General features: G+C 48.8%; 1 protein-coding gene across 1 annotated transcript in view; it reads left to right on the top strand.

The window, feature by feature from the left end:
- Positions 1–1,157: 1,157 nt before the first annotated feature.
- Positions 1,158–17,191, top strand: part of MED12 (mediator complex subunit 12) — a 23,779-nt gene continuing 7,745 nt past the window's right edge. Inside the window, exons 1-33 of the mRNA XM_023508053.1 lie at positions 1,158–1,470; positions 1,972–2,076; positions 2,255–2,446; positions 2,578–2,734; positions 3,232–3,413; positions 3,609–3,719; positions 3,827–4,081; positions 5,024–5,170; positions 5,325–5,424; positions 5,555–5,691; positions 5,912–6,043; positions 6,698–6,824; positions 7,291–7,520; positions 8,181–8,261; positions 8,394–8,564; positions 8,768–8,912; positions 9,080–9,130; positions 9,452–9,570; positions 9,758–9,901; positions 10,913–11,076; positions 11,299–11,430; positions 11,821–12,048; positions 12,224–12,368; positions 12,523–12,643; positions 13,253–13,354; positions 13,455–13,568; positions 13,819–13,994; positions 14,174–14,353; positions 14,957–15,028; positions 15,472–15,605; positions 15,772–15,933; positions 16,178–16,289; positions 16,456–16,557. Of these exons, the coding sequence (XP_023363821.1) occupies positions 1,372–1,470; positions 1,972–2,076; positions 2,255–2,446; positions 2,578–2,734; positions 3,232–3,413; positions 3,609–3,719; positions 3,827–4,081; positions 5,024–5,170; positions 5,325–5,424; positions 5,555–5,691; positions 5,912–6,043; positions 6,698–6,824; positions 7,291–7,520; positions 8,181–8,261; positions 8,394–8,564; positions 8,768–8,912; positions 9,080–9,130; positions 9,452–9,570; positions 9,758–9,901; positions 10,913–11,076; positions 11,299–11,430; positions 11,821–12,048; positions 12,224–12,368; positions 12,523–12,643; positions 13,253–13,354; positions 13,455–13,568; positions 13,819–13,994; positions 14,174–14,353; positions 14,957–15,028; positions 15,472–15,605; positions 15,772–15,933; positions 16,178–16,289; positions 16,456–16,557 (4,629 nt within the window). The 5' untranslated portion in view covers positions 1,158–1,371. The remainder of the gene's footprint in view (positions 1,471–1,971; positions 2,077–2,254; positions 2,447–2,577; positions 2,735–3,231; positions 3,414–3,608; positions 3,720–3,826; positions 4,082–5,023; positions 5,171–5,324; positions 5,425–5,554; positions 5,692–5,911; positions 6,044–6,697; positions 6,825–7,290; positions 7,521–8,180; positions 8,262–8,393; positions 8,565–8,767; positions 8,913–9,079; positions 9,131–9,451; positions 9,571–9,757; positions 9,902–10,912; positions 11,077–11,298; positions 11,431–11,820; positions 12,049–12,223; positions 12,369–12,522; positions 12,644–13,252; positions 13,355–13,454; positions 13,569–13,818; positions 13,995–14,173; positions 14,354–14,956; positions 15,029–15,471; positions 15,606–15,771; positions 15,934–16,177; positions 16,290–16,455; positions 16,558–17,191) is intronic.

The following is a 17,191-nucleotide window of genomic DNA, read 5'->3' as shown; positions in this document are numbered from 1 at the left end:
GCTGGATTCGAACCTGCCACCTTAGGTGTATGTGGCTGGCGTCTTAGCCACTTGAGCCACAGGCGCCAAGCCGGCACTTGTATTTTTTTTTTAAAGACAGAGTCTCACTTTGTCGCCCTCAGTAGAGTGCTGTGGCATCACAGCTCACAGCAACCTCCAGTTCTTGAGTTTAGGCAATTCTCTTGCCTAAGCCTCCCAGGTACCTGGGACTACAGGCGCCCGCCGCAACGCCCAGCTATTTTTTGTTGCGGTTTGGCCAGGGCCAGGCTCGAATCCGCCACTCTCGGTACTTGGGGTCGGCGCCTTATTCACTGAGCCACAGGCGCCGCCCATGTACTATTTGTTTGTTATTTTACTTTTATTATAGCACTTTGGCTGCCTTTTCTCTAAATGGCAATACTATAATAGAATTTTGTCTCTGGAATAAAGAAAGAATCCTAGCCCCAGCTCTGTTACTCACTCAGCTATATATTGGGCAAGCAAATTTTCACTCTTTGAGAATCAACAGTTCCTATCCACAAAATGGAGACAATAATAGTCCTTAACTCATGTGCTGTTTGCAGATCAAAAAAGGTAATGTCGGAAAAATAGCTGACACGGTAGGTGCCTCTTTCGCTAGAACAAGAGTTCTTAATCTGGAGTTCATGGATTTAGGGAACACACGGATAAGCTTGGGGGGGGGGTCTAAGAAGCTCCCGACATAAGGAGCATCTCAAAGGGTTTGTGAAACCGAAAAGGTTAGCTAACTCAGTGCTAGGCCATAAAGGCCTTGAGGGATTAGAACCAGCCTTTTTTCTTGCGGGGATGTTAATAGGTGCTTTCTTATGCATATCTAGTTTCTAATTGTTACAACAGTACTTTGAAAGACATGTTAGCCACCTATTTTTTTTCAGATTCTAGAACTCCTAACCAATGTAAATATTACTGAACACTTTCCAAGACCAAGAACTCAGCTAGGCTCTGAGAACCCAATTCTAGTCAGAGCTCAGCACTACAGCTGCCTTCCTCTTTACAGGTTTGCATCCCTAGCACACTACCGGGCTAAGAGACGTCTCCGATATTTTTGCTGAACGAAACGGACTTTACCAGGCGGGGTCGAAAAGCCTCCCGGGGCCCAGAGCTCCGCCCCACACATGACCAGGTCCCACCCCCTCTGCAGTCGGTATTGTCCGCTGATTCCCGGCGTCTTTCGGCTTCCCTCGGTAGTTTCCGGCAATGATCGAGAGTTTCTAACGTGCCCCCTTGTTGTCTCTCGGCTGCCGTCCTCCCTTACCGCCCCCCTCCCCGCCTTTTCGGCTCCGTCTCCCCCTTCCCTCCACCACCCGGCAAGCCTGGTCCTGCTGGCGCCTCTGGCGCTACGGGCTGGGCAAGATGGCGGCTTTCGGGATCTTGAGCTACGAACACCGGCCCCTGAAGCGGCCGCGGCTGGGGCCTCCCGATGTATACCCTCAAGATCCCAAACAGAAGGAGGTGCGTTCGAAAATCGGGACCCACGGGGATCAGGGGCACTCAGTCAGCATCAGAGGAGGCATTGACGGTTTGGGGAAGGGGGGGCGGGGCGGTTAGATGAGAAGGAAAGTCCCAAAAGGGGGAAGAGTAAAAAGTGGGCTTCTGTGGGCAGCAGGACCGGGATGGGGGTGGGGTTCCAAGGTGTGAATAGGGATGATGTAGGGGCCACACCAGAGGCGCCCCAGTCCACACACATACACCCCAGAAAGTTGTTTGAGGTAGCTTGGTGAGGTGCAGCTGCTCACAAGGGAAGAGTAATTAATGTTGAGGGCGCTCTGGGTGGCTGGGAATCTTATTGACTATGGGGGTGAGGGTGAGGTCCAAGTGAATATAAGGGCCAAGCTTTAAGTAATAATCTGCTCTACTCATAGTCTTCCTTCTCCCTTCTCCTGTTCCTTCTCATCTGCCCCTCCTATCACCTGTCCCCCTGGGGGGAATTAAAATGCCCTTTTCCTGCCTCAGGATGAACTGACCGCCTTGAATGTAAAACAAGGTTTCAATAACCAGCCTGCTGTCTCTGGGGATGAACATGGCAGTGCCAAGAACGTCAACTTCAATCCTGCCAAGGTGAGACAACTCTGCCAGGCTGAAGAAAAAGGCTGGAAGAATCTGAGCAGGAGCAAAGTCCTAAGTGGCTGAGCTTGCCTTCGTAACCTAATGCTACCTCATTGGCATTTGCCCATCAAAGGCAGGACCACCTTTCTGCCCCTTCTTCCCACCCTGAGGTGTAGTTTTCTTCCCTCAGATCAGTTCCAACTTCAGCAGCATTATTGCAGAGAAGTTACGTTGTAACACCCTTCCTGACACTGGTCGCAGGAAGCCCCAAGTGAACCAGAAGGACAACTTCTGGCTGGTGACTCCACGATCCCAGAGTGCCATTAACACCTGGTTCACTGACCTGGCTGGCACCAAGCCACTCACACAACTAGCTAAAAAGGTAAGGTACTTTTTCCTGTTCTTCAGGCCAAGGGGGGAGCATGGGTACTAAGTACCCTCTCACAGATTAATCTCCATGGGTGCCAGCTCATGGGGGTAATAGAGACCTCACTAATTGTGATGTCCATCCAGGTCCCCATTTTCAGTAAGAAGGAAGAAGTGTTTGGGTACCTAGCCAAATACACAGTGCCTGTGATGCGGGCTGCCTGGCTCATTAAGATGACCTGTGCCTACTATGCAGCAATGTCTGAGACCAAGGTTAAGAAGAGACATGTTGACCCCTTCACGGGTGAGTAGCACTTAACACCAAGTATACCACTGATCAATTCAAGTAGCCATAGATTCTCAGAATCATTCTCTTTCTTGTTTCTGCTTGTATCTTGCATTCACTCAGTAATTTGAGTATCTACTGTGTGTATATACTGGACTACAAAGATGACTGGTACATAATCTCTGCCCTTCAGATGCTTATAGCCTAGTCATATGTACTATGTACCTAGTCATCCATATGACTAGGATGCTAAGTCATGTGTACAAGTAACATAATTAAATGAAGAAAGTGGTAAATGTTGAAAGAGGAGGCAGAACGTTCTTTGAGGCTTCAGTGAACAGATTACTTTCTTTGGGAGATATCTAGAAAGGTTTAGGAAGGTGGCATTTGGTAAGAGCCAAAGAGAATGAATAGAATGTAGAAGTATGGTTATTAGGGAGGAGGGGACAGAAGGTATTCTAAGCAGAAGGATGGTATCATAGTGTCAAATAACCCTTTTTCCATCTTTCCTCTAGAATGGACTCAGATCACCACCAAGTACTTATGGGAGCAGCTACAGAAAATGGCTGAATACTACCGGCCAGGGACTGCAGGAAGTGGGGGCTGTGGTTCCACAATAGGGCCCTTGCCCCATGATGTAGAGGTGGCAATTCGGCAGTGGGATTACAATGAGAAGCTGGCCATGTTCATGTTTCAGGTAGGGAGTAGGGCATGTTGTATGGGACATTGGATTGAGCCTGACCTTGCACTCTGCCAGTATATAACAGAATCTGTCTGCCACCTTGCCGCAGTTGTGATTCTCTTCATCCTTTCATTTACTTTGTCTGCCTTATAGTAGTATAGTATAGTCCTTGTACTGAGCCAATACTCTTCCCACCCCTAACACCCATAGGATGGAATGCTGGACAGACATGAGTTCCTGACCTGGGTGCTTGAGTGTTTTGAGAAAATCCGCCCTGGAGAGGATGAATTGCTTAAACTGCTGCTGCCTTTACTGCTTCGAGTAAGGCCTAGGATTTGGGGTGCATAGGGAGGATTTGAAGAAGAATAAGACTTTAGAACAGAGTCCTTTGGAGAAGACTAGGGGCTTTGATGGTCATGTCTTTGCAGTACTCTGGGGAATTTGTTCAGTCTGCTTACCTCTCCCGCCGCCTTGCCTACTTCTGTACCCGGAGACTGGCCCTGCAGCTGGATGGCGTGAGCAGCCACTCATCTCATGTTATGTCTGCTCAGTCAACAAGCACACTGCCTACCACCCCTGCTCCTCAGCCCCCAACTAGCAACACACCCTCAACTCCCTTTAGTGACCTGCTTATGTGCCCTCAGCACCGGCCCCTGGTTTTTGGCCTGAGCTGTATTCTACAGGTAGGTACCGGGTGAATCCAAGGAAATATTAAGAGATAGCCTGAGAAGAGTTGGGTGCCCATCCTGGAGAATGGAAATAATTCTGAGTTGGAGGTGGAAGTAGGCACTGAAAACTTGCTTGGAGGTTGTTTCTTCTTAGTAATGGATGTTAGTTTCCTTTGGAGGTTTTGGCCAGCCTCTCTCTTTGGGGGCTAAATAGTAGACACAAAGCCTTTTAGCAAAGTGAATGAAGGAAAGGGATCAGAGATGAAGTGATGCCTGCCTCAGTAACTCAGTCCTAATAAATTTTTTTTTTTGAGACAAAGTCTCAAGCTGTCACCCTGGATAGAGTACCATAGCATCACTATGCTGACAGCATCCTCAAATTCTTGGGTTTTAAGTGATCCTCTTGCCTCAGCCTCCCAAGTAGCTGAGACTACAGGTGCCTGCCACAACACCTGGCTATTTTTTGGTTATAGTTGTCATTGTTGTTTGGCAGGCCCAGGCTGGATTCGAGCCCGCCAGCTCTGGTGTATGTGGCTAGTGCCTTAGCTGCTTGAGCTACAGGCGCTGAGCCATAACTTTTTTTTTTTTTTTTGAGACAGAGTTTTACTTCGTCACCCTCAATAGAGTGCTGTGGCATCATAGCTCACAGCAACCTCAAAGTTTTGGGCCCAAGCTACTATTCTCTTGCCTCAGCCTCCCAAGTAGCTAGGACTATAGGCACCCACAATGCCCAGCTATTTTTAGGGATGAAGTCCCTCAGTGTGGTCTCAAACCAGTGAGCTCAGGGCAGTTCAACCACCTTGGTCTCTTAGAGTGCTAGGATTACGGGCAGGAGCCACCACGCCTGGCCTGGTCATAATAACTTTAAATCTGAAGTGTAAGGGTTGGGTCTTGTAATGGGATTCCAGAGAGTTAGCTATGGTAACTGAGTTTGACTTAGCTGTTTCTGTCTGGCAGACCATCCTCCTGTGTTGTCCTAGTGCCCTGGTTTGGCACTACTCACTGACTGATAGCCGGATTAAGACTGGCTCACCACTTGACCACCTGCCTATTGCCCCCTCTAACCTGCCCATGCCAGAGGGGAACAGTGCCTTCACTCAGCAGGTAAGTCTGACCACTAGCCTGGCTCTCCAATACTGAGCTATAAAGCTGAATTACTCTTTCATAAATAGTGATTTGGAGTATGGTACTGTCCTTTCAGCCTTGGCCTTTTGTATACCTTGGTACATCCTTAAAGCCTTCCTTTTTGATATTGCAGGTCCGTGCAAAGTTACGGGAGATTGAGCAGCAGATCAAGGAGCGAGGACAGGCAGTTGAGGTTCGCTGGTCTTTTGACAAGTGTCAGGAAGCTACTGCAGGTGGGTTTCAGAAGATAGATAACAAGAAGTATGTTTGAGGAAAGGATGAGCATAGTAAGGACATATATATCTGAAAGACAGAATAAATTAGGCCTCCAGTTAAGTCTCCTTCACCACTTTTCCTCCTTAGGCTTCACCATTGGACGGGTGCTCCATACTTTGGAAGTGCTGGATAGCCATAGTTTTGAGCGCTCTGACTTTAGCAACTCTCTTGACTCCCTTTGTAACCGAATCTTTGGATTGGGACCTAGCAAGGATGGGCATGAGGTAAGCAATAAGGGAAGTCAAAAGAGCAAAATTATTGCAAGAGCAACAGTATGTATGAGGGGAAGTGATGGTGAGGCATTGAAACCAGGGGCTGTCTGCAGAGATGATATTGCTGGGCCCAAGATGTTTTAAGATGGGGCCCAGTCTTTAAGAAATTGGAATTCATTTTTTTTTGTTCCGAACCCTGCCTTACTCATCCCTGTCTTCGTTTGGTCTCCAGATCTCTTCAGATGATGATGCTGTGGTATCATTACTATGTGAATGGGCTGTCAGCTGCAAGCGTTCTGGCCGGCATCGTGCTATGGTGGTAGCCAAGCTCCTGGAGAAGAGACAGGCAGAGATTGAGGCTGAGGTTAGGGGAAAGAGAGAAGAGAATGAGACTGGCTAAGGGGAAGGAATCTAACTGGGGTTGGAGACAGAGAGATTGAGGTGGTAGTGGGACCAAAGTTGAAGGTATGAGAACAGAGTAAAAAAAGTGATAGAGAATGTAAAGGGAAAGTTAAGGATAGGAGGCAAAGGCTTGGCACCTATAGCTCAACCGGCTAGGGTGCCAGCCACGTACACCTAAGGTGGCGGGTTCGAATCCCCAGCCCGGACTCGCCAAGCAACAATGATGGCTGCAACCAAAAAATAGCCAGGCATTGTGGCAGGCGTCTGTGGTCCCAGCTACTTGGGAGGCGGAGGCAGGAGACTCGCTTGAGCCCAGGAGGTGGAGGTTACTGTGAGCTGTAATGCCACGGCACTCTACCCAGGGGGACAGCTTGAGGCTCTGTCTCAAAAAAAAAAAAAAAAAAAAAGGATAGGAGGCAAAAATAGAAAGGAGTGGACTAATGTCAGAGAAGAGATTAAGGTTTCAATTGGGAGGTGGTAAAGATAATGGAGATTGGAGGCAGAATGGAAGTGAAAAGCATAGGATAGAGGCAAAACAGGTGATAGTTGAAGAGTTACATGTTGAGCAAAGAAACAGGTAAAAGTCACTTCTGCAATTTGTTCTTTCATCTTACAGCGTTGTGGAGAATCAGAAGCAGCAGATGAGAAAGGTTCTATCGCCTCTGGCTCTCTTTCTGCTCCTAGTGCTCCCATTTTCCAAGATGTTCTCCTGCAGTTTCTGGATACACAGGCTCCCATGCTGAGTATGGACCCCTGCCACCCTCTAGTTACCTCTGCGTAGACCCAGTTTCCAACTACTGTCTTCGGAAAGCATAATTAAAGGCCTTCTGGTCTATATTTCTGTCTTGGGCTCTATGCAGAATGTTGTTTAGATATAATTCTAGTCTCTGATCATCTTACAGTTTAACAAAGTAGAGAAATACAGAGAAAAATAAAAATAAGAATGTTTGAAGCATTTACACTGTCAAAATAGCAGCAAAGATGCAATATTCCTTTCTGAGACGGTATGCAGGACAACAGGTGGGGTAACCAACCATACTTTGTCCTCAACAGTTTCTGAGGATTTTTTTTTTTTTGGTCATTCTTATTATTGCCTTGGGTGTGTCCTTTTCTGATATCTTCTAGGATTACCATACCTTAGGTATGTCCCTCACTTTTTGCCCACCTCTTTTGTGTTCTAACGCACCTTTCCTCATTCCCTCTCTCCAGCGGACCCCCGAAGTGAGAGTGAGCGTGTGGAATTCTTTAACTTGGTACTGCTGTTCTGTGAACTGATCCGACATGATGTTTTCTCCCACAACATGTATACTTGCACTCTCATATCCCGAGGGGACCTTGCCTTTGGCGCTCCTGGTCCCCGGCCTCCCTCTCCCTTTGATGATCCTGCTGATGACCCAGAGCGCAAGGAAGCTGAAGGCAGCAGCAGTAGCAAGCTGGAGGTGAGTGGGCTTTCCTTGCCCTGAATCATTCCTTCAGACATCTCTATCTTCATGGCTTCCCAGGGCTCTGAGAATCTCTTTTACCTAATAAAGGTAGTGCTTTCTTAGCACTTTGTGGTTTACAATTATAGAATAACTCTCGTATCCATTATTTCATTGGTTCCTCACATCAGCTCTGAGAGATACTCTTCCCCTATTTGAAAGTTGAAGGAAACTGAGGCCCATACTGTTTAAAGGACTAGACAAGACTTGAATGTTGAACGTAGATCCTGCACTTTCCACAATATGGTCTTTATCTAATTCTCCTGTGAACTTTTCTTTCTTTTTGAGACAGAGTCTCACTATGTCACCATTGGTAGAATGCTATTGCGTCACAGCTCACAGCAACCTCAAACTCTTAGGCTTAAGTGATTCTCTTGCCTCAGCCTCCCAACTAGCTGGGACTACAGGTGCCCACCACAACACCCAGCTATTTTTTTTTGTTGTAGTTGTCATTATTGTTTAGCAGGCCTGGGCTGGGTTCAAACACGCCAGCCCTGGTGTATGTGGCTGGCACCCTAGCCACTGAGCTATGGGCACCGAGCCCTCTGTGTACTTTTCTAGATGGTCAGGAGCAGCACCCTAGGTGTAAGGCAACTTCTGTTATGTTTATGCCCTCAGGATCCAGGACTCTCAGAATCTATGGACATTGACCCAAGTTCCAGTGTGCTCTTTGAGGACATGGAGAAGCCTGATTTCTCAGTAAGTTAAATCTTGAGCATGGATGACTCCACCTCTTTAGATCCTCTCATTATGCTTCTTTTTGGAAATTAATTATGTCCCTTCATCCCTTTTTCTTCTTCTAAATGTTCTGTCCTTTCACCTTTTTCTTAGTTGTTTTCCCCTACTATGCCCTGTGAGGGGAAGGGCAGTCCATCCCCTGAGAAACCAGATGTTGAGAAGGAAGTGAAGCCTCCACCCAAGGAGAAGATTGAAGGAACACTTGGGGTTCTTTATGACCAGCCACGACATGTGCAGTATGCTACACACTTTCCCATCCCCCAGGTACTATTCCCCAACACCTCGTGATGACCAGCTTTGGACCCAGATTGCTATCCAAGGAATTTGTTGAGGGGTTGAAGCTGTTCCTTAGGGTGTGGATACGTTGAGAAGGGGCCCAGACCTGGGGATCCTGAGGTATATGGAGCATGCCTTAAGAGGAGGGAAGGAGATGCATGCTAGAGCCTGATGGTGCTGCTGGGATACAGGAGGAGTCATGCAGCCATGAGTGCAACCAGCGGTTGGTCGTACTGTTTGGGGTGGGAAAGCAGCGAGATGATGCCCGCCATGCCATCAAGAAGATTACCAAGGATATCCTGAAGGTTCTGAACCGCAAGGGAACAGCAGAAACCGGTGGGTTTGAGGCTTCTTAAACAGATCTCCCCCAAAGAGTGCCCTAGTCAGTCTTCCCTTCCCCAGCATAGGGAACTCCCCAGTCATGTCCCAATGTCCTGTCTCTTGGAGTCTCCTGAGAGCTCTAGTCCTTTTGAAACTTCCCCCCTCATTCCCCCCCTCTGCAGACCAGCTTGCTCCTATTGTGCCTCTGAATCCTGGAGACCTGACATTCTTAGGTACCTCACAGTAAGCCCCATACTGCCCGCCCTCCCTCCCTATCCCTTCCCTCCCTCAACCTGGCACCTCCTTGTACATATTCCTCTAAGGTCCACATAGTCTGTGGTCCTCTAAACCTTTGCTTCACTGTCCCCTTCCCTTAATCCCTCCCCTATCCCTTCCTTGACCCTCCCTTCCATGCTTCCCTCTTCCTTCCCTTCCTCCATCCGTCCCTCCCTTTCTCCTTCCTTCCCATAGCCTTTTCTCCATACCTCCCTCCCCATCCCAGTCAATTAGTTATCTTCCCCATCCTGACTGGTCCCTTTCAACTGTCCCCTCAGGTGGGGAGGATGGGCAGAAGCGGAGGCGCAGCCGGCCTGAAGCCTTCCCCACTGCTGAAGATATCTTTGCTAAGTTCCAGCACCTTTCACATTATGACCAACACCAGGTCACAGCTCAGGTGTGGGCCTAAGCCCAGCCCCCTTCCCACAGTCTGGCCTCCTATTCTGTTTTCCTTTCCCCCTTATCTTTTTTCCCCCTAGGCAGGTTAAGCCTCCTGGTCTCATCCCCTTCCACCATCATCCTTTCCTCCTTCCCTCATTCTTCTTTCCTCTCTCCACTCTCCTCACTCCCACTGCCCTTATCAGGTCTCCCGGAATGTTCTGGAGCAGATCACAAGCTTTGCCCTTGGCATGTCATACCACTTGCCTCTGGTGCAGCATGTGCAGTTCATCTTCGACCTCATGGAATATTCACTCAGCATCAGTGGCCTCATCGACTTTGCCATTCAGGTGGGGAAGTTGGGGGAGATAAGGGTGGAGGAAGGAGTTTGTGCTATGTAGGGTCATAAGGACAGAGGTAGAGGCTCCAACCAGGTTCCCAGGCTATTTGGAGGGGCAGAAAAACTAGCATGGGGAGAGTGGAACATGAGCTAAGACTATAGGAATAGAGACTTAAGTGCTCCCTAGGGAGGCCCAAGAGGCAGATTAGAGCACTGGGCACAGACCATTCTCACACTGTGATGTTCATAGAACTATATTCTGGAGACTGGTTTAGAGGTATTGTTTTTTTGTTTGTTTGTTTGTTTGTTTGTTTTGAGACAGAGGCTTACCCTGTCACCCTCAGTAGAGTGTTGTGGCCGTCACAGCCTCCAGCTCCTGGGCTTAGGCGATTCTCCTGCCTCAGCCACCCGAGTAGCTGGGACTACAGGCGCCCGCCACAATGCCTGGCTATTTTTTTGTTGCAGTTTGGCCGGGGCCAGGTGGGTTTGAACCCGCCACCCTCGGTATATGGGGTCGGCGGCCTATTCACTGAGCCACAGGCACCGCCCTAGTTTAGAGGTATTCTTAGTAGAGTAAAGGACAGTGAGGCCAAGTGCGGTGGCTCACTCCTGTAATCCCAGCACTCTGGGAGGCCAGGGTGGGTGGATCTCTTGAGCTCATGAGTTCAAGACCAGCCTGAGTGAGAGCAAGACCCTGTCTCTAAAAATAGCCAGGCGTTGTAGTGGGCACCTGTAGTCCTAGCTACTTGGGAGGCTGAGGCAAGAGAATTGCTTGAGCCAAGAGTTTGAGGTTGCTGTGAGCTATGACCCCACGGCACTCTACCTAGGGCGACAAAGTGAAACTCTGTCTCAAAAAAAAAAGAATAAAGGACAGTGGCATGTGGTAACAAGTGCCTTCTATCCCAGGAAGCTCCGGCAGGAAGGGGCTCAGGCCTGTCCCTGCCAATGTCCTCACAGGAAAGGGGGTTATACATAACATGAGGGGCCTCTTCTCATCTCTCACCCCCATTCTCTCTGCTAGCTACTGAATGAACTGAGCGTAGTTGAGGCGGAGCTGCTTCTCAAATCCTCAGATCTGGTGGGCAGCTATACTACCAGCCTGTGTCTGTGCATCGTAGCTGTCCTGAGGCACTATCATGCCTGCCTCATTCTCAACCAGGACCAGATGGCACAGGTCTTTGAGGGGTAAGCAGGACTTTAAAATAACTGAAACACCTCAAGCTCCTGTGAATGCCAATGAAGCAGCCTGGGAAGAATATGCGCATGAGCTCACACTGTAGGGAAATACCTGCCATTCAGGTGGGGAGGGAATAGTATTACCAAGAGACTTGAATCTGTTTCACGTGCTCTTTGCACCCCAGGCCCGCACCATCTGCTGATCCTCCCAACCTTTCTTCTTCATGACAGGCTATGTGGCGTAGTGAAGCATGGGATGAACCGGTCAGATGGCTCCTCTGCAGAACGCTGTATCCTTGCTTATCTCTATGATCTGTACACCTCCTGTAGCCATTTAAAGAGCAAATTTGGGGAGCTCTTCAGGTAAGAGAGGTGGAAGGTAAGGGGTAGAGAATGGGATGTAGTCCCTTCTTCCCATTACCACCCAACTCAAGCAGAGCACAGCCTGGGACCCTGATGCCTGTCCAGGGTCACTTATGGACTGTTGTCTTCCATGTGTTGTTGGATTACTGAGAGTGGGTCCTATTCTGTATCACCCATCTGTATGGGGCCCACACTCTTCCTCCTTGCTTCCAGAGGCCCCTTCCTTATTCTCAAGTGGTTCCTCTCCTGCCCAGTCTGCTTTGTCTCATCTCTCTTTTCTTGTCCCAAAGTCCCATGTCCCTCACTTTCTCTTTTTTTGCTTTTCTCCCTTTTCTCCCTCTACCTCACCAGACCTTCAACACTACTATCTCCTTTCCCCCACCCCTGCAGTGACTTTTGCTCAAAGGTGAAGAATACTATCTACTGCAATGTGGAGCCATCGGAATCAAACATGCGCTGGGCACCTGAGTTCATGATTGACACTCTGGAGAACCCTGCAGCTCACACCTTCACCTACACAGGGCTAGGCAAGAGTCTTAGTGAGAACCCTGCTAACCGCTACAGCTTTGTCTGCAATGCCCTTATGCACGTCTGTGTGGGGCACCATGATCCCGATAGGTATGGGGTGTACTGAGTGAAGAACGGGCACTACGCCCCTACCTCATATGGGGAGGGCTAAGATACCCGGGAGGCACTACAACCTTGATTATTACAGGGGCAGAGATGAAAAGTTAATGAGTCTGAGATTTTGTAGAGCATGGTTTTTCCTGAGGGCATTTGTGCTTTTCCCTAGGGTGAATGACATTGCAATCCTGTGTGCAGAACTGACCGGCTACTGCAAGTCACTGAGTGCAGAATGGCTTGGAGTACTTAAGGCCTTGTGCTGTTCCTCTAACAATGGCACTTGTGGTTTCAACGACCTCCTCTGCAATGTAGATGTGAGACTTGGGATAGAGTCTTGCTGGGGAGGAAGGCACTGACCAGGGCAAGGGACTGGTCACAATCATCAAGATAGTAAAGAGATAGAGTTCTGTAGAGTGAAGGCACCTTCTCGCTACACTGAGTCATAACGTCCATCTGCTTTTCCTCCAGGTCAGTGACCTGTCTTTTCATGACTCCCTGGCCACTTTTGTTGCCATCCTCATTGCTCGGCAGTGTTTGCTCCTAGAAGATCTGATTCGCTGTGCTGCCATCCCTTCACTCCTTAATGCTGGTGAGCTACCAATCTGTAACCCCTAAAATTTCTGGACCCCAAATTTCCATGTACACTCAATGGTCGTCCCCTCATTGCGAGATATACTACTGTGGCTCCCTGGCCCTTATAAAAAGGCCAGTCATCTGGTGTGCCTCAGGCTGCAAGGGACCTATTTTATAATTATCCTGGATTTAGCCCGACCTTCTGATTTTTGACCCTTCAACTACATAATAGTTGTTTGCTCTATCTCTCCTTCAGTATTTTTTTTTTGAGACAGAGTCTCACTTTGTCACCCGCAGTAGAGTGCTGTGGCATCACAGCTCACAGCAACCTCCAACTCCTGGGCTTAGGCAATTCTCTTGCCTTAGCCTCCCAAGTAGCTGGGACTACAGGCGCCCACCACAACACCCAGCTATTTCTTGTTGCAGTTTGGCTGGGGCCGGGTTTGAACCCACCACCCTTGGTATATGGGGCCACGCCCTACCCACTGAGCCACAGGCACCACCTTCTCCTTCAGTATTATCTTGCTTTTTCTCCTCTCCCCTTATCTCACCTTCCTTCTTATCCCTGCTCCCCCCACACACACACAGTTTGCCTTCATCTCCTTGTGCTTTGTCTTCCTCTTAGCTTGTAGTGAACAGGACTCTGAGCCTGGGGCCCGGCTTACCTGCCGCATCCTCCTCCACCTTTTCAAAACACCACAACTCAATCCTTGCCAGTCTGATGGAAGTAAGTGACCCTGATTTGAGCCAGCTGGCAGTAGAAAGTGTGGTTCCCCACCTCCCACAGTTTCTGCTTTGTTTTCCCCTGACATCAGCTTGCTCCCCAGACAAGCCTACAGTAGGAATCCGCTCCTCCTGTGACCGCCACCTGCTGGCTGCCTCCCAGAACCGCATCGTGGATGGAGCTGTGTTTGCTGTTCTCAAGGCTGTGTTTGTACTTGGTACGGGAGTAAGAAGGGAGTGGTGCCAGAAGTGTGTATAGGGTGGGCTGTCAACTAAACTACAAGGGACCATCTTTCTCCCTCCTGAAGGTGTCTCTCTGACCTTTGGGGAGAAAGGGAGGGAGGGAAGTATATTTCTGTCCCATAGGGCAGGATTTGGGGAGTTTCTGTCTCTGTGGGCCTGGGGTGGCTCTCCACACAGGGTTCTGATCTCACTTTGCCCTCCCTATCTCCCACCCATGAACCATAGGGGATGCAGAACTGAAGGGTTCGGGCTTCACTGTGACAGGAGGAACAGAAGAACTTCCAGAGGAGGAGGGAGGAGGTAGCAGTGGCGGTCGAAGGCAGGGTGGCCGCAACATCTCTGTGGAGACAGCCAGTCTGGATGTCTATGCCAAGTACGTGCTGCGCAGCATCTGCCAACAGGTCAGTTTCACCTTCCCCCCATACCTCCTAAATGCCTCTGTATAATATAGTCCTGTTTCCACTTCATGATTGCGTCACCTCCCTACTATCATCATGTCCCTTACCAACCCCCAGCCCATCCCCTTATTCCTAACCCCCTCACTGGTTGCCCTCAGTCCCCTGATTATTAGCTTCCTCAGGAATGGGTAGGAGAACGTTGCCTTAAGTCTCTGTGTGAGGACAGCAATGACCTACAAGATCCAGTGTTGAGTAGTGCCCAGGCCCAGCGCCTCATGCAGCTTATCTGCTATCCACATCGACTGCTGGACAATGAGGATGGGGAAAACCCCCAGCGACAACGCATTAAGCGTATTCTTCAGGTAGGCCAAGGTGATGGAAGTCTTCGAGGAAGCAATCTCAACCTGGGGAGAAACAATGAGAACCTTTGAGGAAAAAAGGAGAGTCAAGTAGAGAGGAAGATGAACAAGGATATAGGAGAAAGGTAGTGGGAGAAACAGTTCCATTATGGGTTTCAGAGTAAATACACTATGGTCTAGACTCTAGAGTAAGACTGTTAGGTGAGGGCACTACTGTCTGGAGTGAATCTAGCTTATCAGTGGGAAGCATAGCATCTGGGAGGCCTAGTTTTTGTCCTTGTATATTTGGCATTTTGGTCATGACTGAAAAACTGCAGTAGTAGCTACAACTTGTTGAGCATGTACTTTGTGGCAGGTATTCTGCTTTTATTTTTTTTCATTTAATCTTTGCAACCCTATGAAGTAGGTATGGGTCTCCCTGTGTGACTGATGTGGGAACTGAGGCCTGAAGAGATTATGTAACTTTTTCAAGGTCATAGAGGTCCCTTTGAGACCTCTAGGAATCTGTGATTCAAGGTTGTAAGAGATCAGGAATTGGCCTCAGGATGGTAGGTAGCTAGGGGTGAAATGGTGATGACTAGCTTGGGGGTGGGGTCTCTATCACAGAACTTGGACCAGTGGACCATGCGCCAATCTTCCTTGGAATTGCAGCTCATGATCAAGCAGACCCCTAACAATGTGAGTAGTGCCTGGGCTCTCCCTTTCCCATGCCTACTTCCAGCTCCTTGTGTCAGGGGAGTAGGCTACCATAGAAGAACCTAGATCCTACTCTTGGACTGTTGAGCTGAGAGAAATAAGAGGGGATAGGAAAATGGCAAACGTGGAACTGATGATAAGGGGAAAGTGTTGGGAGTATTGGAGTTCTGAGCTGGGGGAAAGTTTGGTAGTGGTAACTAAGTCTGTTTCTGCAGCCACATATGTAAGGAGGAGTGTAAAGGAGAACACAGTGGGTAAAGAATATAGAGGTGCTAGAGAACATGACTCCTCCCAGAGTTGTATCCCTACCTTCCCGTCAGCCTCCACCCAGGCTGTCCTTCACTCTCATCATCCATCTCCTATCATTTGTTTTCCTTTGCCCCACCTACCTATATGAGCACCTCTGTGCCTTTTATCCTCTCCAGGAGATGAACTCCCTCTTAGAGAACATTGCCAAGGCCACAATTGAGGTTTTCCAACAGTCAGCAGAGACAGGGTCATCTTCTGGAAACGCTGCAAGCAACATGCCCAGCAGCAACAAGACCAAGCCTGTGCTCAGGTTGGATAGAAACATGTTAGGGCCCATTCCTCGTGAGGTTCTCTTCTGGCGATGTAAATGATGTCAGCCTCGTGGAAATACCGGCATGTCCCTCAGGGGAAGGAGAGGATGATTTGTAACCTCACCCGGATTCCTTGTAACCTTGTGTCCTCCATTTCTTCTTCAGCTCGCTAGAGCGCTCCGGTGTATGGCTAGTGGCCCCTCTCATTGCTAAACTGCCCACCTCAGTCCAGGGACATGTATTAAAGGCTGCTGGGGAGGAATTGGAGAAGGGTCAGCACCTGGGTTCCTCTTCCCGCAAAGAACGGGATCGACAAAAGCAGAAGAGGTAAAGGGGCTTGGGGGAGACCAGGATTGGGGAGAAAAGAAAAGAGGCAGGCCCAGGGAAGATAAAATTTGAGGCTGAGAGCAGAGGATAAACATCATAGGACAGAAAATCAAGATAAGAGTGGGTATGGCTCAGCAAGAGGTTAGATCTTAAAAGACTAGAGTCTAGGGCTTGGAGGAATTAAATTGGAATTTGGCCTGATCCTCAACCCATGATATCCCTTTTCTTTTTCTCCTGTCTCCAGTATGTCACTGTTGAGCCAGCAGCCCTTCTTATCCCTGGTGCTGACATGTCTGAAAGGGCAGGATGAGCAACGTGAGGGACTCCTTACCTCCCTCTACAGCCAGGTGCACCAGGTATAGGTCTCTGGGCCATGGAGGTGGGCAGGAGATCAGGGAAGGATGCACCAAGGAGGCCACAGTGTACTCAGAACCTTTAGTACTTTCTGTTAAACACATGGGATGCTTTGGAAGGGAAACGAAAAGATCGTTGAACTGCACATTATACTTGCTTCTGTCCTAGATTGTGAATAATTGGCGAGATGACCAGTACTTAGATGATTGTAAACCAAAGCAGCTCATGCATGAGGCACTCAAACTGCGGCTCAACCTGGTGAGAGGGCAAGCTAGGGAGAAGAAAGAAGGGGATAGGGCTGGAAATGCAGAGTTAAGAAGCCCCAGATTGGGGCTTTTGGGATGAGGATAGAGGTCCTGGGTTTTTCTGGGTCTTCCAGTATTTCTTCTTCTTCTTCTTTTTCTTTTCTTTTCTTTTCTTTTTTTTTCTTTTTTTTTGCCGAACTCTAACTAAGGGTAGGGTGGATATTCCTGTATTAACCCTGCTCTCCTCAAGGATATCAGGCCTGAAAATGGTTAAGGGGACTGTATCACTGTGGTCAGGATCCAATAGGTTATATACCCTGGATCCTTACATGGACTCTGCCTCTTCATAGATTCTGACTGGGCACTAGAAACACTGGGTTCAGTGGCTCACACCTGTAATCCTAGCACTCTGGGAGGCCAAGGTGGGCAGATTTCTTGATCTCAGGAGTTTGAGACCAGCCTGAGTAAGAGTGAGACCACTACTCTACTGAAAAAACTAGCTAGGTGTTGTAGCAGGCACCTGTAGTACCAGATACTCAGGAGGCTGAGGCAAGAGGATCACTTGAGCCCAAGAGTTTGAGGTTGCTGTGAGCTATGACACCATGGTACTCTAGCCTGGGGCAGCAGAATGAGACTTTATTTCAAAAAAAAAAAAAAAA

The sequence above is a fragment of the Otolemur garnettii genome, unplaced genomic scaffold (genome assembly GCF_000181295.1).
Source record: "Otolemur garnettii isolate 467f Iridium unplaced genomic scaffold, OtoGar3 scaffold00219, whole genome shotgun sequence".
Classification (NCBI taxonomy): domain Eukaryota; kingdom Metazoa; phylum Chordata; class Mammalia; order Primates; family Galagidae; genus Otolemur; species Otolemur garnettii.
The sequence above is the reverse complement of the archived record's forward strand: the minus strand, read 5'-3'. Positions and strand labels throughout refer to the sequence as shown.